This window comes from Kogia breviceps, chromosome 1 (assembly GCF_026419965.1).
Source record: "Kogia breviceps isolate mKogBre1 chromosome 1, mKogBre1 haplotype 1, whole genome shotgun sequence".
NCBI lineage: Eukaryota > Metazoa > Chordata > Mammalia > Artiodactyla > Physeteridae > Kogia > Kogia breviceps.
Window position 1 is genome coordinate 144,812,091 of NC_081310.1, and position 23,463 is coordinate 144,835,553.

The 23,463-nt window shown below is 38.3% G+C and overlaps 1 protein-coding gene across 26 annotated transcripts in view; it reads right to left on the minus strand.

Annotated features, from left to right (window-relative positions):
• SGIP1 (SH3GL interacting endocytic adaptor 1) overlaps positions 1–23,463 on the minus strand; it is a 214,020-nt gene that overhangs the window by 70,334 nt on the left and 120,223 nt on the right. For 15 of the 26 annotated variants that reach the window (XM_067006321.1, XM_067006318.1, XM_067006332.1 and 12 more), the window contains 4 exons: positions 11,395–11,406; positions 2,530–2,554; positions 1,511–1,562; positions 116–201 (listed from right to left, as the gene is read on the minus strand). In XM_067006321.1, the coding sequence (XP_066862422.1) occupies positions 116–201; positions 1,511–1,562; positions 2,530–2,554; positions 11,395–11,406 (175 nt within the window). The remainder of the gene's footprint in view (positions 1–115; positions 202–1,510; positions 1,563–2,529; positions 2,555–11,394; positions 11,407–23,463) is intronic. The other 11 variants (XM_059075524.2, XM_067006292.1, XM_067006334.1 and 8 more) reach the window with 3 other exon arrangements.

A 23,463-nucleotide genomic window follows, 5' to 3' on the forward strand; every position in this document is an offset into this window, starting at 1 on the left:
TCACATAAAGATCTGGTGATACATTAAAAACATGCCTCAAAACACATTTACTCTAGGTAAGTTATACTTTATTGAAAGGAAAAACGAATATATAGATATACAGAGTTTGTCCTACCTTCTGTCTTCTGTTCATCAAAAGCTGATTCTAATGGTGGGCCAAAGAGAGGAGCAAGTGCCATGGTGTCATCTGGAGGTTTTCTGCTGAATCACACACATTACAGTAAAACAGAGAGAAAGGAAATATTAATGTTAAAAAAGATAAAGCTTTCAAATATTTTCCACAGTAAGGCCAATGTATGTGTGTGCACTTATGTACATACATATGTATGTACTCGAGCTCCTGAGGGGCTAAAAAGTATATTTATGAAGAGGTCAAATGTATATGGACAAAAGGATCAGTAGGAGGTAAGATCCCTCATTCTCAATGGCGGACCAAGGAGCTGGTCCAACAGAAATAAGATGAAGAGAGAAACTCTTTCAAAGCATCTGAGTCTCTATACCTAGAAGAGATTATTAAAGATAACAGCTTATTGCAAAGCACCTTCTTCTCTTAAGATCTCAAAAACCATTTATATCTGTCTTCACCACATCTCTGTGTTGTAGTTAATGTGGGTTTATGATTAGTGAAAGTCAGGCACAGGGAAGTTAAGAAACAAGCCACCAGGAAGTTTGTGTTTGAATAAGAAACTGAGTCTACCAGCTTCCCATCCTCCCCCGACCGCCCCACACAGTTGACTAATTGTAACTTCCTAATACCTTAATACTGCACATTAGAAAAAGAAGAACATTGAGAAATCGGGGGGAAAGACAGGTAGTAACTTAGATGCTCATCCTTTCTACTAATTATTACTTAAACTGATTATTAAAGAAAAGCTGCATAATTATCTCCATTTCTTCCCCAGATCTGATTCCCTTCATTGATCCTGATGACTTCTGTGTGCGTTGGGGGATAAGAGGTGAAGAGGAGAGGGGAGGGGTTATAGAAGGAGGGAAAGTTAAAAGGATCCAGCCTTTAGATAGAGATAGGCATCTTTGGGGGAAACATTGCTTATGTGCACGATACTTACTTATCCCAAGGATTACACAGTGTAAAACACAATGCTTTGCCAAAAACAAAAAACAAAATAGAAGATTCCTTTGGTGTGTGGCAGGTAGAATGTATCATAAAATTGTAGCCAGCTAAACAGGCTACTCTTTGTAAGGCAATATAATCATATTTCAGATCAGCATTCCAGACACCAAATGACGTCTTCATGTAGACCTTTAACCCTCTCATTAGTGAGGGGTTCCATATTCTGATAGATGTTACTTTAGATGACTACAGAGTATGTTCCTAAAGGTCTCCCTCAGGCTGCACTTAGGAGAAATGATATTTGAAACTGCTGCGACTACACATATGGGCAGGTCCTTTGTTATTAGATGCTGAGACTTTAGCCCGAAGGAGATTTGTTTCATTGCTAACAGTGCATGATGCCTTGCATAAAACACAACTAGTGTTTTTCACGCTCACCTTATGAGTTCTGGAGTTGGTGTGGAACGCCTGGGTCTCGCTACTTCTTCACCTGATGCACAGGACAAAGGGAATTTTTAGGCATATTTTTACCATTTTTTTTCTTTTATGTCTTATGAGCTATGTTTGGAAACACTTAGAGATTTAAGTCCCATCAATAAGCAACTCCATGTGAAAACTTTGCAAAACAAACCCAGAAAACAAACCCTCTCCCCTGGCAATGCAAACAGCCATATATTAGGCATAAGTAGTAGCATTTTCTTTGGCATTTATAAAACCGATTAACCAGGGAATTACCATGATAAGCCAGCAAATGGAAGATGTGTACACTGTAGAGCTTAGTGGAATAGCACACCATTCTTTGAATGCCTGCTGCCTTGATCAGTTCTGCTTCTCAATTACCATAAGAGAATACTAAGCCAGGCCATATGTACATAGTGCATGAGTCCAGCATTCTCTGCCTGTTCTTTTCTGGAAATGCCAAGAAAATGTTATACCTTTAACTAGGAACCATTCATTTAAAATTTCCTAGAATGTGCTGTATGCAGCAGAAGAAAGTCATGCCACATGTATATTATAACCTATTTCATATCGCTTTGGTTTACTAAGATTTTCACATCAAATAACACAAAAAGGGGTAAGTTGCATCTATCTTCAGTTCCTTCAGCCCTCCTCCTCTCCCTACCCCAATCAGCAAACACACACTTGATTAAATTCATTTCTAAAGTCAAATGATACAGTAAGAGTTGACAAATATAGGAAGAAAATAGTATGTTTACCCAAAAACATATTCACTTTCAGGATCTAAACGTTAGTCATTCAGAACCCACTGAGCCCTTTTATCATTACAAGATTTCTTTTATCATTACAAGATTTCTTTGCTGTAAGAGTAAGACATTTGTAAGACTTAAAAATAAAGCCCAAGAGTGTATAAGTCAAATGTATATATGCTCCAAGATCCAAGGAACTATTCCTTCTTGTAAATTGTACTCTATTTCTGGTAGCTAAGATATACTTACTGGATAAGTTCCTTTTAATTGCACCCTAGAATTAGAAATAGACACTATAAGGTTTAAGACCACATATATGTTATGTACAATATGTATATTTCTGTCATTGCAATTAAACTGAACTCAAAGAAATGCAGTTGGGGAAAAATGAATATTTTCTCAGAATTGCATTCAAGTTGGAAATTGTAGGCACACACATATAAATCAATTTTTCATTTTATTCAAAGATTACAGAGAGGAAAGAGAGTAAATAATAAGACTTCCAAACCAGAAAAAAACCCTTACCTGGGTAGATTTGGTAAATTAAAGCAAATATTAAATAGTCTATTAAAAAAAACACCTTGAAATCTAGCAGACAAGAAAGTAAATCCATGTTTAACTTATGTTTGATGTTTAAAAATTACACTGTATGGGGAGTACTCTCTGCTCTTATCAGATGGGGTCCATAAGTTGCTTGTAGAAGCAGTCATTAGTTTATGAAAGCAATTTTTTAAGATACATGTGGAAAATGTTAAAAAGAAGGAAAACTTGAAGGCATTACCACTGAGTGGGCTGTTCTATTCAGGGAACCAGAGAATTCCATTCTTTCCCACCGGCCTTCCCTACCCCAATTTCTTTCACTTGCCTGCGATGGGGGCACCAATCTATCAATTGGGTGTCAATTGGGTGTCATTCCTTTAGCTCAAGGCACTGTGATTCTACAGGAATGACAATTTCCCTATGCAGAAATAATGTGAGAAGGTCATTTTCAGATTTATAAGGCCCTAGGAGAACATTATTTTGACAACAGAGGATTGATTCAAGTTTTGATTCAAAACTGCTGTGAAAGGTCCTTAGCATGTGATGCTTCCAGAAAAGCAGACCACTAGAAGCGTGGCCTCATAAGATGGGACATGGCTTGGCAGGGCCTCCTTAGGAGAATGACAGGGGCAGAGTTCAGGTTGGGGAAGTGGAAGTATAAGAAAGTTTTCAAAAGGGTATGACTGTGAGTTTGGTGGGTGACAATCAAACACATTTTTTTCTACTTTCCTACTTTGGTGAAGCTCAACATGGTGGTCACAGATGTTTTCTTCTCTCAGATGATAACATAAACAACTCAGGACAAGATGTAGCACCTCTGTAACAGACCTATAAGAAGGTTCTTTCCCTCTTTCTTAAGGATTTATCTGAATTTTGTCTCATTTTGAACTCATTTACAATAGAGGAGCAGTTTCAGATTGGATAAGGATCCACTAGATGTGTTTTAGTGACTTGCATGTATGTGCTATATACAGATTATTATTAATATATTATTAGTAAAAACTTTTTAATAAATATTTTATTTATTTTAATAAACACTTTAAATCAGTATGTTTAGGTTAACATGTTCATTTAAATTAATAAATATTTAAAATAAATATGATCATTTAAATCAGTTATGGTCATTATAGGAGTTTTGATGTGGGTTGGCTTTTGGAAAATAAGACTGTAGACAAAATAATAAGAGAATAAATTGTTTAAATGGAGATAAAGTGTTTTTCTAGGTTGGAGAGCCTCAGATTGTCAGATTTTTATTAATAAAGTCTGAAGGAAAAGATCAGGTGGAGGCGTTAGGTCCAAGTATTCAATCACGAGGTTGACACTGAGGGGATAGGACCTACCTAGTATAGTGAGACCTGAAATTCAGGAGTTAGGGGACCCCAGAAGCTGTACTGAAGACCTTTTGGTCTCTGTCTTACCCCTTTATTTATAATGTAATATTCATGAAACCAAGAAAGATACAAAGCTTCTTTGGTGTTCATTGGTATTCATCATTTCCCAGTGTATCAATTCATTTGATAGATGTTTATTGTTGAGAGGCACTAGACAAGAAGCCTCTGTAATATTTTATTAAATATTCCGTATGAATGAACAATCATCAGTGAAGAGGAAGCAAGACATGGCAGAAATATGCAAGAAAACTGTTGTTTAGAAATTAGAAAGAATAAAATCATATCAATTTAGAAAGGAACAGATGTTCAAACAATAAGCAGGAAACCATTAGCAACAGAAAAGAAAGTCCCATTGTCCCATGATCTGGCATACAGATCTTTGATGGCCTTGCTGTCGAAACAGGACAACTCTAGAACAAGGTTAAGGTGATGTCGACCACATAAAGCACATTCAGGAAAAAAGCCTATTGAATCCTGAAACCTTCTCCTCCCCAAGTGACCACATTTTCCTCCTTTCAAGGACTGTCTTTATAGGTAGACTGTGAATAGACTTCCTGCATTTTGCCTTAGTTAATTCACTCTTTTTCTTTTTTTAAAAAAAGGAGTAACTCGTCATAATCTGAGCTGTAACCCCAGTGCTGGATTGGAATCAGCCACATAGTCCCTGTAGATGTTATCTTTGAGCATCAACTACGTGGCTTAAACAGAGAACCACGGCTTGTCAGCTGGCGCAGAGTATTTGTCTCAAGTAGTAATTGACTGATCAAATTGGCATAGGCCTACTTTCTGACAGCATTGTTTCAGTTCCATTTCCTCTCTCAAGGGACTGACTGGGCAGGTCAGGGTCATTTCAAACATAGCAAAGTCTCTTCTTCTTGTTGCCTCAAATTTATCACACTCTCAACCTGAGGAAAATGACAGATTTACTTTGAACAGTGCAGACTAATACTGATTTGCCTTCAGTGATGAAATATATACGTGACAGCCTAGAAAGATTGACTTGAAAGTATGTCTCTTCCTCCCAAGATAGAAATTATGATTGTGTATGACTGTATGTATATCAGTATACTGAACAATTTGAGTTATGGTCCAGGGATTTATATTAAATTCAGGCTTAAAAACAATGTGGTTTACAAATTCTTTCCTTACTTGCCTTACAGTTTTCTTATTCTTTATTATCACTTTGCTATAAATTTCTATGGTGATTTCTGGACAATCTCCAGCCCTTGTATACACACACACACACACACACACACACAGACACACACACACACACACACACCACGTTTTTTACATTTAGCACTAGGAGTTGGGGTACCTATGTATTAGTTTAATTTGTTATGGAAAAGTGCTCTGATGATCCTAAAACATGCTCTTGACACATATAAGACCAGAGACTTTCAGCCACTAAACCTAATTCATCTGCCTCATTCATACTGGGTTATCATAAATTTAACAAGAAGCCAACCTGACCACCTTGCCTAGGCAAGAATTATCTCTATACATGTTTAAGGTAAAAATATTGAGGACTCTTACCGGGCTGCGCCTCTGTGATCAGCAAAAAGGAAGAGAGAACAGACACCTAGTCAGAGAATGATGGATCAGTCAACAGGCTTGGGTAATAGAAGATTTCATAAACAGCTAACTAAACACACACTCCAGGTAATCAGGCCAAAGGAAGACAGGCAGTCATTGTGTTTGTGGCTTATTTAAATCATAATGAGGTTTTGGAGAACCTTAAGGAGAATCTATCCATTGCATAATATAGCTTTGCTAATGGGGATGTACTGGTTTCAGTTATGTGTACATACAGACAAAGCAGAAATATACAAGAAAACTTTACTGATAGATTTAAATGTCTTGTCATACGGAGTTTTTCTTCATATTGTTTGAGGAGAGGATTTTTAGAGACTGGGTAGTACAGAGAAAACTGTTTCACCACACAAAAGCGTGTCAGCAAACATCATAGACATGATGCATTTCCCACATAATTCAGGCTTTAATTGGAGCCTCCAAAAATCAGAGAGCAGGATTAGAGACACCTCTTCTTTGCCTGGCTCTTCTCTTTAGTGTTCTGTGGAATGAGTGCGGATGAGGACTTTTTAAAAGTATATGTTCTTGGGCTGGTGTGATTTGGGCAGCCTCTACCAATGGGTAGAATGTGGAGGGGAAGATGAGGAGCTCCTGACAAGCACAGGTGGGAATGATGAAAACTGTCCAGCACCAATAAAACACTGGTGGACCAGATGATGCCTGGAAAAACACAACATGCTGACCTATGACTTTTTCTTTCACTCCTCAAACCTTGATCATGGCTGCTATCAATTTACCCCAACAATCTCTGGTTGCTCTCCCTCTTTGGGATTTTTCTGTAGTAACAAGAGTGACTATGATGTGCGTAGGGAAAGAGCTGTTGCTCAGTTTCACTCTCAGGATATGGGCTAGCCCGTGAACTCACCAGAGGCTACCTGGGACCCAGTACCAGCCAAATTCCAAAATCCAAGCAAGAAGCACAAACACAAAAGGATCTAGAAGGTTGCTTAAATGAAAAAGATGATTCTACTCTCCATAACATAGACAAGAAATAAAAACCTATAGTCTTTTATACCTACTCCAGTCGATTTTACTTTTATATTTTATTTTATTTTATTTATTTATTTTTTGCGGTACATGGGCCTCTCACTGTTGCGGCCTCTCCCGTTGCGGAGCACAGGCTCCGGACGCGCAGGCTCAGCGGCCACGGCTCACGGGCCCAGCCGCTCTGCGGTATGTGGAATCTTCCCAGACCGGGGCACGAACCCGTGTTCCCTGCATTGGCAGGCGGACTCTCAACCACTGCGCCACCAGGGAAGCCCTTCTTGTATATTTTAGACTTTATTATTTGCCATATTTTTCCAGTTCTGTTCCATACTGATCCCATCTTTCTTATAAATCTGTCTATATGCATGGATGCAATTTAAATGAAATTAGAAAAAATGACACATTAATATATATTTCTGGGCTTACATTCTTTTACTGACGAATTCATACTGTGTTTTGAGAGAAATCCAAGCACTCTTTTATATATTTAGACTTTATAATTCTTTAATGACTAGGCTAAAGTTCTTCACTAAAGAAGATGTGGGCATTTATGATTTTAGCTTTAATTTCATGTCAAACATTTCCTTCTTAAAAGCAGCATAAAATACAGCAAAGAGGGGATTAAAAGTGACACAATTTCCCCCAAGATGATTATGAGGAATAATGCAAAATAAAATGTGTACTGCAACCATATAGAGGCAGAACCTTAAATTCAATAAGCTTTATTAAGATTATAGAGAACAACACTGTTCAAAATAATTTCAATTATATAAATACACCCAAATTAAGTCCAGTGAATTAAAAACTTATAAATATTTTAATCAATAGTTCCTGTTTGTATCTTTTCTAGTAAAAGATAACATGAAAAAAAGGAACATCAAGGAACATCTGTTGAAATTCATGTAGTCACAGGCTTATTAACCAAAAGCCAGAAGACCCAGCTAAAAGCTATGGAAAAGTCAGACCCAGAAAACCTCAAGGTCCATAATTAAAAGTGATCTGAAACCTGCAAAATAAAAGGAATTCCAGAAGTCAAATTGAAGGGCTTTCTATACACTAATTATCACCATTAAGGAGCATAAAGCAGTTGTAGGTTCTGCTGAACACGGACAGCAAAATCATTATCCGCCAGGAGGGGAGAGCCTTTCCTTTTAAAAGTTTTATTTTCCTCTTTCTCCTGTCATTTCCCAGGAACTTTGAGGCCTTTAGCATTCTATCTTTGTTCGACCAATGTATAGAATTTGCTTCAAATGGGGAAGGAAACATTCAGTATCTGATCTTGATATATTCTGTAAACTGAACACTCTCCATGTTAAATCACAAACTCAAAAGCTTGCAGGGCAAGGAGGAGGGGTGCTGTGCAAGAGGGAATGAGAGTTTCACAAAGCTTTGGTGAAATGGCCACAACTAAGGGGCACCATGCTTGCAGCACGAAAATATGGGCCTAATGCTGCCAGTCTTCAGAGTTGTCAGAGAAGACACATATCTTGATTTTTTTTTTTAACTTCAAAGATTCTGGTTTTTAAATGGCGTTAAAATTGTTTTTAACTGCACGACCAAACAAAACATCTATTCAGTTGTTCAGAATCTGCAGGTGGCCAATTTGTCTCTGATTGCAGACATTTGTATCACACATAATAAGCTCTCAGCAAGTTTTTTAAAATCTACTGTTATTATTATTTCACCTGATTACTCAAACAGGGACTCTTCAGTTGGTCTATTTGTTTTCCGAACAAATTTCTTGTGTTCCTAATTAAACATTAATTGCTCAATTCCTTGACTTCTCTTGACCTTCTGATGTATTCTGGAGAAGGTATTGAAAAACATTTTATTTTCCCCTCTACTTTTATTCTGATGTTCAACTTAGACATAAGTCTTAGTTTGTATTTTGAGGCTATTTTCAAAGTGGGTATACATTACTAAGTTATGATTTGGTCACTAGAACGAAGATCTTTGGTCAGAACGTTTTGCATTTCTAAAATTTATATACTTGGCTATATGAATATGCCTTCCTAAAAGAAAATACTTCAGTAAATGTCCTCGCAGCACCCACAGTGTCCTTACCCCACACTAGATTTGTTTTGTTATTTTTCTGCACAAAAGGATTAATTTAAATTCAGCTAAGTAGGCTAACTTAGTCTTTGCCAATGCGGGTAAGTGTTTTAAGATATTTATAAAAAGAAGTAACCAAACACAATCTGTCCTGCTTGTCAAAATCACTAAATAACCAACCTCAGGTTTTGAAGCTTTACAACATCCTCATTTGCTAAAATTCAGTGCTATAGGGAAACAGGAAAATACGTGTAAAGCCACAAAGCACCAAACAAATATTATTTTTATACAGTCTAGTCATAGCAAATTCAGTCATTCATGGTAGTGAATTTTCTAGGAAAGAATTAGAATATACGATGATTATGTTTATTATTATGGTCCTAACCAGTTTCTTGTTTGCTTTCAAATGCTTCAGGTGAAGATAATCTCTCTGGCAAGCACCTATTTGATGTCCCCACCCCCACCAACTGTTGTGTTTGTCTACATTTAAATTTGTTCCCATATCTATTACAAGTCAGATGACTGTGAATGCCTGCCAGATCCAATAGGTCTTGGTAGAGATGATCTTCTGAAATTCCACTTAGGAAGAGACACAAAGAGCCTATTACTGACCAAGATGTCACTAAAAGTTGACTGGTTTGAACATCAACAACATGGGCATTGCCAAAGAAAAACGAGGCAGGGAAGCAGGAGAAGGACTCATCCTTAAAGGCACAGCTAACAATGCAAAGGAGTACTTGTAGTTGAAATTGCTGTAAGAACAACAGAAGGAAAACCAATGAGGAACAAAGAGATTTTAAAGCACCACGGATAAATTTCAGACTACTTAGTCCTGTCAATATTTGAAGTGGCCAAATCTGGATATTACAGAGAAAGATTCAGGGTCAAAGAAAATACATGAAATTGGCAAAATACTGTTGACTGAAAAAAAAAAAAGCACAAGGTGAGAGTTGTGAGTTAAGTTTTATTTGGGGCAAAGTGAGGACTATAGCTCGGGAGACAGCATTTCAGATAGCTCTGAGAAACTGCTCCAGAGAGGTAGGGGGGCAGGTCAGTATACATGTGATTTTGGTGAAGGGGGAGTACATGCAGTCAAGCACATATTTTTTGCAGAACGTTGCTGCTAGTCATGAGGAGCAGACATCACCATGAAGGATTTTAGTGCATTTCTAGATACGAAGAGATGCAACAATTGGGCTCGTCAAATCTTCTCCTGAAAGTATCTAACCATCTGAAGTTCTGCCAGTTTTTCCCAGAGCACAGATTGCCTCATTCCTGATCTCCACCCTGAACTCCTTTCAGGGAGTGTTGAAGGTCAGCAGCTGCAGTGGCTCTTAATTTAATCCTTGTAGAGGTGGATGGAAAGTACCAATTTATAGTTGGCAATACAAAGAAAGGTTGCTGAAGCCCACCAACGATATGCATGTCACATAGCCTGTGACACAGAGTTGACTCGCAGTTACACAGAAGTGGGCCATTCAATTTAGTAATAATAATAATTATAATCGTACTAATATTTTTGGAAGCAATGTCATTGGGTCCATTTTTGACAAATTGTAATATTTTGATTCTGTTTTTTGTTCCTTCTGTGTCTTCTGTTCTTCCTTCCTTAAATCGCATGAAATTGCTACCAGTACATTTCCTGCATGTGGTACAGAGACTGCCAGGCTTGGGTCAATGGGCAGGATGGGAGGTTTAGCAATTATTACAGCATCCACTTAGGTGAGGTCAACAGACAACCAACTACTTCTCGGTGTGTGCTAACATGGAAACACAATATTTTCATATTTTCCACTGGAGAGGTCATGTGTGTCAGCCATGCATTAGCATCCTGGGAACATGTTCCCATAAACTAGGCAGCTGAGACAAGAACAGTGCATTTTTATTTTTCTTTAGTAGATCTGTTTCATTGCTGCTCTTAAAAAAAAAAAAAAAAAAAGATGTAGGTACATCCTAACAGATCTGTACTGCCACTGAAAATCACCCTGATGTTAAAAAGGACCATGTAAAAGGTGATTTGCACTTTATGAAGATCTTCCTTTTCTGTCTCTGACAACTCCAGAAGGGGATAAGTTTTCTGATTAATTAAAAAACAAAAGAAGAAAACAAGATAACTTCCCTTTCCTAGGCCAGCTTCACAAGCATCACTCAAGATGCTATCATGTTGTACATTCAAAAAAAATTTAACAAAAAAATGCTTGCCTGGCTCATGGTAAATATATGTAGCTTGACTAACCCAAGTGGAAGCTGCAATAAATGAAACTTAATACTAAAATATTTGAACATATGCCTGTGATCGAGGCAGAGGTGAATCTTTACAAAATTACCCTGTGGCCCTTAATAACAGGTCTGGAAAATCACTTAGCAACCAGCTCCCTTTTATCCCCATGGGGCATAATTAGACTGTGTCTTGGTTCACAAAGTTTTGTTTTTAAAATTCAGAATCTTGTTTAGGTGTTAAACACAGTCAGTCATTAGATATGCAGATGATGAAAATGCACAGAAAAAATAATGTTTGGCCAAGATGTAGAAAGGATTTGTTGTTTCTTACCGGACATTTCCTCTAAAAGCGTAGGCATGAGGAGGAAAAATAAAGAGAAAATGAAAGAGGTGAAATGTATATTCAAGAAGATACCACTCAAAGCTCAGAATAATCTTACTTAAAGCAGCTTTCTAAGGCATGGCTTTTATAAATGCTTCCTGTGGATGTCTGATATAGTCATACCCAGGCTGCTGGCTTTATACCACCCCAAAACATGCCACTTGGCCATACTGATTGTTGTGAACTGTAGGCACTTGAAAACAGCAAAATCAGGAGAGGCTTTCTCTGAACAACCCTAATCTGCCTAAAGATAAATCTTCCAAGAGGAACTCTATTGTCATAAGAGTTTCACCAACCAGGAAGGACTGACTCATCATAGGAGTGGAGACCAGAAATTGACACCATATCCAGACAAACTCTGTCACAAACTATCATATTTCCCATCTATGCTTCCAAGGGTCCATTCATCTTCCCTAAATTACTCTCCCTTAAGAAGCCTCCATCCCTCTCCCTTTTCCCTGTTAAGACGGTATTTAATCCTGAATTCTGAAGCCACCTCTTTGAGTTACTCATTTTTCCTGAGTGTTTGCCAGGTATACAAGAAATAGGTACGTTAATAAACTTATGTTCATTTTCCTCTTGTTAATTCTGTCTTTTTGCTGAAGAGTCCCAGCTGAAAAACCTAAGATGGGTTGAGTAGTTTTGCCTCCTTCCAAGTTCAAGCGATAGAGGACATAGGTGTGGCCTCCATTTGAGCACATTCTAAGCTCTCTTTTGAATGGTTTACTTTTATCAAATAGATTTGTACTTTCAAAATAGAGAATTATGCTTTGTAATATTGAAAGGAGCAGGAAAATTTCATGAATGCATTGCAGCCAAGCATGAAATTAAAATGTGAGATTTTCCCAAAATTCTAATCTTGTCAGGGAACCTGGTACCTAGTATCCTCTCCCAAGATACTCTGGCTAGAACCATCAGTTTTTCCATCCCATCCTTCATTTGTCCCCACCCCGCATTGGGCAATGACATATTATTTTCCTGGTGTGTGGTCCCTGGCCCTTGGGAATGCCCTTTTCTTTCCTCCACAACTGTCTTAATGACGGCTTCATTTCTTGCTGACAGTAGTACTCCACCAACCTCCTCCATATTTCATCTCCTAAATCCATCCTTTGTACCATCCCTAGAATTATTTTTCAAAAATAGTGAAGTCAATGTATTACTCTGCCCTGCAAAAACCTCCCTATTATTCAGAAAATAGAATGCAACCTCCATTCTGTAATTTAATGCCTTCGTGATGGGCTTCAGATTACCTCCACTCCCTTGTCTTCCACTGTTGTCTGTATGAAGCCCACACTTAGCTGCAGACGCTCCTTCTCGTCTCCTGAACTTGCAGTACACTCACACTTCCCTGCCTTCTGCCCAAGCTGCTTCTTCAGGCTTGATGCCTTTTCCCTGCCTCTCAATTACCATCTTACTTACTCTTCAAGGCCAGTAGCATGTCCTCTATGAGCGCCTTCCCCAAGGGCCTTTCCAATTAGAATAAATTGTTCCCTGGCATTTATTAGCCTCAGAGAAAACAGAGGTACATATGGGTAGTATATATTTTTGCAGTTCTTATTTTGTTCTGTATTATTTAGATGTCTCCATTCATTATTAGCTCCCAGTAATGGTTATGAATGGCCTCTGTCTAGCCCCAAACAGAGTGCAAGTCACACAGTAAGCACTCAAAGCATGTTTATGAATTTTATTTTTGTGGTCATTAAAACATTATACAAATGTTTGAAGCACAGTATCTTTTAAAATATAGAAAGATGAATTGTTCTCTGAAATAAGGCTGAATTGTATATAATATATAGCCCAAGGGATATGGCTCCAGTTGTAATGGTTCCTTCACCAGCTCCTATAAATGTTTCACTTAGCTCCTATTTAACTTTTGATCTCTCTGCCCATTAGTGACCTCAGGGGCTGATATATGTTACCAAGGCTCCAAGGAATTGGCGCAGCTTTGCACAAACATTGGTGTAAAGCTATGTGATCAGCTCTCAATGTTCTCCTATAGCAAAAAGAAAACTAGTGTTTCAGCATAACTGAGGATCAAGATAGGGCCCACATCCTAGGTGCTGCTTTCAGACCCAGACCCTTGCTAAGTAGCACAGAAAAATGAAAATTATTAAGGTCCAGGTCCTCGATTTACAAACAGAAAGAATTTGGGGGTTAAAATCAAATAGCTTCAAAGAAGTTGTCATGGAAGGAGGTGCAAAAGTTTTTATATATTCAGATTAGCTTAACCCCTTATTTTCTGCTTGCTTTTGCACAAGACACACTGTTCCTCAGTTCCATAGTTTGTAAAGTAGGGATGAGTGCTATCTTATAGAACAGTTGTGAGGATTAAAAGATATGGATGATAGTGACAGATAACATTCACTGAGAATTTACTATAATTGTTTTACCTTATGAGGTTGGTGTCATTATTATTTCTAATTTACCAGTGAGGAAAAGGAAGCTCAGTTGCATTCCAAGTACGTGGTTACAAAGGATGAGAGTGGAACTAGATCCCAGCTTGTCTAACTCCAGAAAGCCTGGGCAGGGATGGGTTCATGGCACAGCCCAATTCCCTTGGCCCTTATCAGCACTGGGATTTAGAAACAACAGAGCTAATAGCTTGCAGATCACAGAGCCTGGAAAATAATCTTGGATTTTTCCAATGGAAGGAGTTAAATAGGTCATGCCTGTCTATCATAGCACGTCACAGGGAATGAACTTTTCAGAGAGTGAGCTTGTATTTTTAGGCATGGTGTCAGATCTTAGAATTAAACTCTGATTATATAGGTAAATTTCTCAGCCTCTTTCTAGAATTAAGTGCATTTTATTAAATTAGAATCAGAAGAATAAACATGAACACATGAGTGATAAGCGCCCTACCCTCCTGTCCACTCCAGGCTAGATGATGATTAAACCATCTTTATTCAATATGTTGTTTTAATTGTTAGCAGCTATCAACACCTAGGCTATGGCCGTTTGGCTTAAGGGTTTCTTCAGAATGTTAAACAACTAAAGATAAAACATGATAAGACAATCCTCCTTTGGGGAAAGCAAAGATATTTCATGATTTAAAATGAACTAATAGCATCAGAGTGATTTTTAATTATGGAAAAGATAATAAAAGAAACAAAAAAGAGATGTATACCTCCAGGTACTCGTGTTCACAGAAACAAAGTCAGTGAATTTTTGGATTGAACAATATATATACCTAAAATATAAACACTGTCTCTAAGTGCGGTGATGTTCCTGTCCTATGGCCTGAGATAATATAATTCTCCAATTTGCAAGCCTTGTTGAAAGGTAGCTCATCCTTATGATCAAGGAAGCTTTCCAAGGAGCACACAGACCCCTGCCCTCTGTGAATGGAGTCTCTCTCTGGCTGCATTATCCTAAATCACTTTCTAATGCAAGTAGTCATTCAAGTTAGGGTTTATTGAAGCCTTCATTCTGCATGAAGGGCTAGAAATCTGCAGCATTTAAAACTGAATTCTGTTGGAGACCCAGACCAAAGCTAACTGAGGTGAATAGAGAAAATATACATCAGAGTTTCAATGATCCTTACATGGAGATTTTGTGCTCTAAATACACCCCTGTCCTCTGAACAAGGAACTGAGCTGCCATGGGAATTTTTGGCATCAAGTTTCATAGAGTGGGATCAAGACACAAAAAGCCAGATCTAATTTAGAAGCTTTTTAAGAATCCACAATTGTTTAACCTTAAAAATAGGATAGCTATATTTTGAGTCTTTATATTTTAGCTAATGAGACTTTTTATAGATATAACCACTTCCTATCAGTTATATATGAATAGTCAGGTATTCACAAGGAGCAAAAGGATTATTTATTCATTTATTAAAACATTAACTGATATTTATTGGGTACCTAATAAAGACCAGACCCTATTCTTGGTAACTTGGTGAACAAAACAATAGGAACAACAAACAAAAAACTTCAGTGAGCTTTTTGGGGGACATGGGAGGAGATAGATAATAAATAATAAATCTAATAAGTAAGGAAGATAATAAATATAATAAGTAAGCAAAGTATTTAGTGTTTTAGAAGACGATAAATGCAATTTTTAAAAGTAGAAAAAAATATAAGGGTTTGGGAATACCAGGGTAGAGAGTTTTGTGATTTTAAATAAGGTGGTCAGGAGAGACCTCATTGAGAAGGTGACTTGAACAAGCACCAGAAGTTGAGAGGGAGGTGGCAGTGCCAGTATCTAGAGGAAGAGGGCACAGCCAGGGAGCCGGGATGGGTGGAGTGAGAAGGAGGAGTGGCAGGTGTTAGTCTGGGGTCGTGGTGTCCCCACCGCGAGGGTCTTGAAGGCCAATGTGAAGATTGGCTTTGCTCTGCTCCAAAGCAGGAGTTCTCAGCGTGGACGTTTAGTCACTCTTGGTTGCTGAGAAGAGGCATTGATGAAACAGATGAAACAAGACCAGAAAATGCCTGGATGTGACATATGTTGTTGTTTTTCATGACTCTTTGGAAGCTTCTTTTGATTCCCCATGTACCATGTTAAAAATAAAATAAAATAAAGATGGGCTTCACACAGGCTGGGATGTAGAAAGAGAGTTTCAACTGGGCAAAACAGAATGAGACCAGTCCATCTTGCCTTCCCTCTGTGTTGGCCACTTCAGGACAAATAGCTCAGACTGGCGTGCACAGCTCTGTACCACAGCTGTGCTGGTGGCTGATTTGAAACAGTAGTTCTTAAGGTCCAGTTAGTGGCCGTCCTTTAGATAATATAAGAGACAGAAGGCAACTTCACCTTCATTCTGTTTAGAAATGAAATTTCCTCCAGTCTTTGAGGAAACATTTTCTGACATAATTAATATGGGTGATTCGCACTCTAAGATTTTTTTTCTAAAACAATTTAAAAGTACATTCATTGCTGTAGATTATTTCTGGCACTAAAAAAAAAAAATTCTCCTTTAAAGAACAAAGGGATAGATCCTTTTTTCTTATACTGTTATACTTATTTTTATACTATTATTCGTACATTTATAGAAACTCTTTAGTATAAAAATAAATATAACAGTGTAAAAAGATACTAAAGTATCTACCCTTTATTCTCAAGGTCATGGACCATTAAGTGACTGAAATCTGAGATGAGAAAACAGACATCTCATTAGGATGTTTGGGATTAGGGGAAGAGAATTATGACAAAAAACCAGCAGCCACAGAAAGGGACACATTAATAAACTTTAGAAAAGAACCTACAGATAACTCCTATAAGAGAAGAACAGTTATTGTTCATACTGATCATCCACCTGATAATGAAGAAAAACTTGGTTGAATTGAAGGGGAAAAGATAAAAAATTTTCTCTCTTTATAAAATAATGCGAGGGATATAAGTTGCCTTATATCCCAGTGAAACACCAAGTTCCGTATATTTCCCACAGTGAAGAGCGTCCTTCTGTTCAATCAACTAACAAATTTTGTTTTGTTTTGTTTTGTTTTGTTTTTGGCTGCACTGCGTGGCTTGTGAGATCTTAGCTCCCCAACCAGGGATTGAACCAGGGCCTTGGCAGTGAAAGAGCCTACTGGACTGCCAAGGAATTCCTAGCCAACAAGTATTTTCTAAGTACCTATTACATGCCATTCAATGTCCTAGACTCTAGAGGAAAGGCCTCATTAAAGCAGGAGTAAGAACCTATAACTTCTGGGTGCAGGATGAGTTGTCATTAACCCAATACTTGCTGAATTGTTCACAAGTTATGTTTCTGTTACAAACTTATTTTCCCAAAGGATTGCTTCTTTACAGGGCCCATTCTGTCCCGAATACACCATTAGCTAATAAAAATGGTTTTAAATTCAACTCTACGCTGGTAGGACTAACACAACCAAGGCAGAAGACCTTAAAGATAGAAAAATTAGCCTTTTTGATTATAATTAGCATTGTAATTAAAAGATTAAAAGCATATAATTCAAGAATTTGCTACCTCTGGTTGAGGACACCCTAACATTTTTATGTGTGTCAATATTATCAGTCTGTTGTTTCATTCAATTAGATTTTAAGTTGGTAACAGAAATTGAGGGTTAAGGTCTCCGACCCTGGTGTTTATGTTTCTGGAACCCCCAATCAGATTAGGTTGTCTGAGATAGAAGAACACAATGAAAGAATCTGCAGTTATGCAAGGAAACTCTAACTCTTACATCTCACAAAGGGAAGCAAAATACCAGGTACTCAGAGGGTACAACCAATATTAGTTAGAGAAATAATAACAGAGGCAATCCAGATTGAATTAATATTCTGCTCATTTTCAAGGAGATCAAAACATACAACAGCTCAGGGATTTCTTCTTGCCATCGTAGGCTGGGTATAAGGGTTTGGAAAAATGATATTTTAATTTTAAATGTCAGGGAATGGAAGCAACAGAGAATTCCCTAAGAAAAAATAGTTAGTAATGAAGGGAAGAACATACACATATCAGATATGAAACAAATTCTTCTGCGAATAAGTCACATGGCTTACTATAATGCAGGAAAGAGATGAATATATTTTGATAAAGGAAGATCCCACCCATCTCCCCATCTATCCTTCTCTATAAGGCCTGGAAAAAAAGAGATACATCTCATGTGCCAACTCCAGATGATTTTGGCCAGGCTGCTTGCAGCTCTGTCTAGAGGGGGCTTCTCAGACTACATCTGGGATGTGGGATCTAGTTGCAATGTCTGCTGAGGGTTTGGAAGGGGTGTGGCAGTTTATATGCTTCACGCTTGACATCCCTGATCTAATCCCAACCCAAATCATGTTTGATGCGCTGAACCCAAGCTGAGCCTCTCCCCTCCAACTCGTTGCACTGGAGGTCTGGGCTGAGTGCTTAGTATCAGAATGCATGCAATCTTTACCCTCCCCTTGCACCGTGCAGAGTTTCTACCAGGAGCAAATGCCAGTGTGTAGGAGACTGGAGTTCTCCTCCCCCACCGATGACTCTTTGTTTTCACTGAACTCAATGGGGTGCTACACCTTCTGCCCAAGTGAGGACAGGAAAGGGGGTGGTGTTACCAAGCAGCAGCAAATTCAGGGATTTTGCTCACTGGCAGGCTAATTTGGGGGTGGGGGTGGCCACCTGGAATAGGCAAACAGCACCAGACTGTCCTCAATTAAAAGTTATCTCCCCCTCCCCAGATTTTTTGATTAAATAACTCCGTTATGGATGGCAAATCTCCAGGAGCAAGATTAAACTAATTGCCCCTTCATAACTCCATGTCAAATTCTTTAAAGCCTTGTGTCACTGAATTTTGCAGGGGAAAGAGAGGAGGCACTAGCACACATGCCAGGCTAGGTCAACTCCTACTCTCTCATCATTTCTATCAGCCCTCTTCTCCTTGACTTTGTTAAGTCCTCCCTCGCTATTTTTATTCTCTTTCTTCCTCCCACAAGTCTCTGAACTTAAGGAAGAGAGAAATGGAGCTGAAAAGGGAACCGATACTTATAGAGTCCCTTCCTAGGTGATAGGCACCGAAGTAGGCATTTTGCAACATTATCTCATGTCATCTTTACATCAGTCCTGAGAAGGTAGGCATTACTCTTCCCATTTTACAGACTTGGGAACTGAGATGCTGAGTTAAGGAGCTTGCCCATGGACACAGAGATAATAAGATACAGACTCAAAAGCCTGTGTTCTCTCTACTTAACCAATGGGCTTCAAGGAAGTGCTCTCTTTCTTGGTCCCCTTGCTATATCATCAACCTGCCCCTAAAACAGAGCACTTCCCACAGAGATTCTTGGGCCAGGATATGCACAGCAGAGTATTAAAGTTGAGAGGAATTTAAAAATAATTGAATCACAGACCCTGATTCAATGTAGATGAGAAAATATACTGTGTTTTTAACTTGGCAGAAAGGAGGCAGATGCTGGAGTTCAAGTCCTGGCCCTCGAAACTTCAGCTGCCTCTTGATCTTTCCGAGTTAATGTCTTCCATAAAATAAGGTGAGCACCACCTCCCTGCCTACTTAACAGTGTAGCTTGCTCCTTACATCTTTCTGATCATGACAGCTTTTGTAAAACATGAACCATTATTATAATAACCATCGATATAAAAAATGCTTGCTGATTGATTGATTAGGGGAACTGAAATATATGAGTCATATAAAAACAAGGTGTTTTTCTTTAACATTTAAAACAAAGGTGACACAGCAGCAATTAAGCCTGACTGACCTATCAGCTCAGCCTTGCTCTCTTGTCACGTGGAACACAGGAGACAGTGTATGTAGAGTGACATGGGCTCTTTAGGCACCATTATAGTGACAGCCTTCAAAGGGTTTGTGAGTAATCAGCAATTATTTGTAAAATGTTTTGTATGAGTTAATGAAATTTTAATTTTTTCCTCTGGAAAGAGAAACAGTAGCTTTCATCAAAAGTAGTATAATATAGTGGGTAAGAGTTCTGAATTGGAAACCAGAACTTCTGAGTTTAAATCTCAGCAACTTCACTTACTAGCTGTGACATCTTGGGTGAGTTAATTAATTCTTCTATGCCTCCGTTTTCTCATCTGTAAAATGAGGGTAATAATAGTACCTATCTCATAGGGTGGTTGTGAGGATAAATGAATTAATATATGTGAAGCAACTGAAACACAATCAGTAAGCAAATTTTCATAGCTACCAACCAGCAACATCATCACCATCGTAAGTTCTCTAAGTGGTCTCTGACCTTAAGGATGTTTATGAATAGTCACCATGAGACACACTCCATTGTTCTGATTTAAAATAGCTATCATTTACTAAGCAACTCCTTTGGGCCTTACATAAATATACTTACAAAGTACTAACTACTTTACATGCACTACTTCCTTAATTTTTTATAAGGATCCTGTGAGGTGAATAGTATTATTAAAATGATTTTACACCTGATTAAGCCTTGACTGGGGCTTAAAGGTTTAAGTAACTTACCCAGAATCATGTGGATAATGAGTGCAGAGCCAGAATGCAAACTTAGTTCTGACTTATCCCAGAGCAAAAGTTTATAATCAGTATAGAACTAAATGCTTCTAGTTAAGGACAACTTCTCAAGGTAAGTCAGCAGTGATCGTCGACTCACCAAAGAACAAAAGTAAAGGAATCAACGGCAGCTCATGACACAAGGAAAAGATGATATTGCACCAAGAATTAAAATATAGCATCTGTCTTTTCAATTCCAGGAAAGCTATGAGAGCCACTGGATTCAAAGTACCTAGTGAGCAAAGCACGTCGCTGAAGATGTGTCCCTGTGGGTTCTGGAAGAAATGGAGATGTCTACCTCTGAGATCCTGAGAGGGGTGAGGAAGTCAGGAGACTGTGAAATGGAGGCCAGAGGAGAAGCTGACCACATAGGCCCACATATTCAATCAGGACTGAGTGAAGACAGGCAGGTGTTTGGACCACAAGGGGAAGTTCAACCTCTGTGTGCTGCTTGTGACATCAGCTATACATTGTTTTCTGATAAGCTTGTAGTTAGTTAGCATGAAGGTTGGACAAAGTGTGTCCGATATTTCTGATGCTAGCTCTCAGTGCCTGCTACATAGAAGGTGCTTACCAAATATTTGGTGAATTGATTCGAAGAGGGCTGGAAAATGATGTCATTTCTCCATGAAATAAATTTGCAGGATCCCATTGGGAATGCTAGCCTTCAGTACGGTCTCCTGCAGAAGCACCACACTTATTCAAGGGATTTTGTTAAAACAAAATTAGGAATGCTAAAACAGGAAGGCTTCTGGAATGAGCTTCAAAACCAATCCACAGGCATCACAAAATAATTTATTTTATTAACACATTTTCCCAGTTTGATACCCAGAGTAATTACTGGTCTTGGCTCTAAATGACTTTTGGTCATTTGGGTTTCCTGATTTATCACCATTAATGATATTCTTAAAACTATGTCCCAGGCTTTGCAGACAATTCTGACAACAACAATCAAATAATCCCTAAATGCAGCATCTGAGTGTTTTCTATATTAACTCATGCCACCCTTACAATAGCCCTGTGAAGTAGGTATGGGAGTTATCTTCACCTACTAATGAAGAAACAATGACTCAGGTTTTGTAACTTGCGCAAAGCAGCCCCAGGTAAGAGGCAGAGCCCAGTTGTTTGAGTAATTGTGACATCATTGGAATAAATGTCTATTTGTATCTCCCTCAAATTATCTTAAAGGGAATTAATGGTATTCCATTGTGTATTGAATTTTCATTTTGTTGTTTTTATAAGGGCATATTTCTTTATAGTCCAATCTTGCACCCGTTAATTTATTTAACCCCTTTGAGAAATTTTTACTTTTTAAGGACAAAACCACTCGTGGTTATATAATAGAGGTTTGCTTCTACCCTGAATGTAAGGAGTGTGGTACCAAGGGAAGCAGATAGCAAAACTCTATCTCATATCTCTGCTTCTATCTTCTCCTTTAAAGGAAAGATCTTTACATTTTATTAGCAGAAAGAGATGGACTACCGTGTAAGGTAGGTGTTCATTTATTCCCATTTTAGACATGAAGAAACTGAGACTCAAATAGGTTTAAGAAACTTGCCTAAGTTTGCAAGAGGTTGAGTTTCAGGTCTATCAGATTCCAATATCTTTCCTGTAAGATAAGCTGGCACTGTATGCGAGGTCCTTCAGGGGTTAAGTACAAAGTTTCTATTTGTGTTTAAAGAAATATCAATCACAAATGTCCAGTCTGGAAAAAATTGATTTGTAAGTAGTTCCTCTAAAAGGTGGAGATTTGGTTCAAAATTAAAATCTAAGATAGGCAAGAGACTGCCCAAACCTCTTTAACTGAATTCAAGACTTGAGATACAGATACATTATAATCCAGGATATGAAAAGACAAAATGCTTTTAGGGTAGGGGACTAGAAACGGGGGAGCAAAGCCGTGACTCTCAATAAAGGGTCAAGAGTTAGATTAAAAAAATATGTATATTCAAATATAGATAAATACATACATACATACATACATACTAGTGTGATGGTTAATTTTATGTGTCAACTTGATTGGCTATCAGGTACCCAGATTAAGCATTATTTCTGAGTGTGTTGTGAGGGTGTTTCCACATAAGATTAGCATTTGAATTGGTGACCTTCCCCTATGTGTGGCAGCATTATCTAATCTATTGAGGGTCTGAATAGAAAAGAGGTGGAGGAAGGAGGAATTCACCCCCCTTTTCTGCCTCATTGTTTGTGCTTGGACACACCTTGTCATCTTCTGCCCTCAGACTGGAATTTGCACCATCAAGTCTTCTGGTTCTCAGGCTTGAGGCTCAGATTGAATTATTCCACCAGCTTTCCTGGGTCTCCTGTTTGTGGACAGCATATTGTGGGACTTCTCAGCCTCCATAATCACGTGAAGCCAATTTCTTATAATAAATCTATCATCTATCATCTCTCTCTCTCTCTCTCTCTCTCTCTCTCTCTCATCTATCTATACACATATATACATATATCCTGTTAGCTCTGTTTCTCTGGAGAACCCTGAACAATACAACCAGTAATACAGAAACAAACACTGCAAAGTACTATGTACACATCAGGTACTGTTACTAGGATATTCTGTGTGCTTTCTTCATTCACTTATTTATTGAATAACTATCTGTATGCTCAATGTGTGCCATGTACTGTGCTAAGCACAGGGAACAAAAAGTCAAAGAAGATTTGATCCTGCCAGAGACCAACCATAATCTACAGAAAAATTCCATAAGGACCATTATTATCCTCACTTTACAGAAGAGGAAATAGAAGCTCAGAAGAATTATGGGGCTTACCTAAGGTTACACAGGTAGAACATGGCAGACCTGGGTATTATTATATGGCTACCTCCTATTAACTCAAGATTCTAGAAGAAATTATTTATACAAATGGCCAGAAAGCACTTGGAAAAGAATGTGGTAACAAGAGGTGCCAAAATGTGCCATGCAGATTTGTCTTCAGAAGGGTTTCTCCCACAGCTGTTAGGAGTGCTATTGGCAGACAGCCTTCAACTGTCAACACTTCAGGATCTGACTCAGCTGCAGAGAGCCACCTTGGCGAAGGTCGTGCCCCTTCTTAGCCTGCCCATATTGGAGCA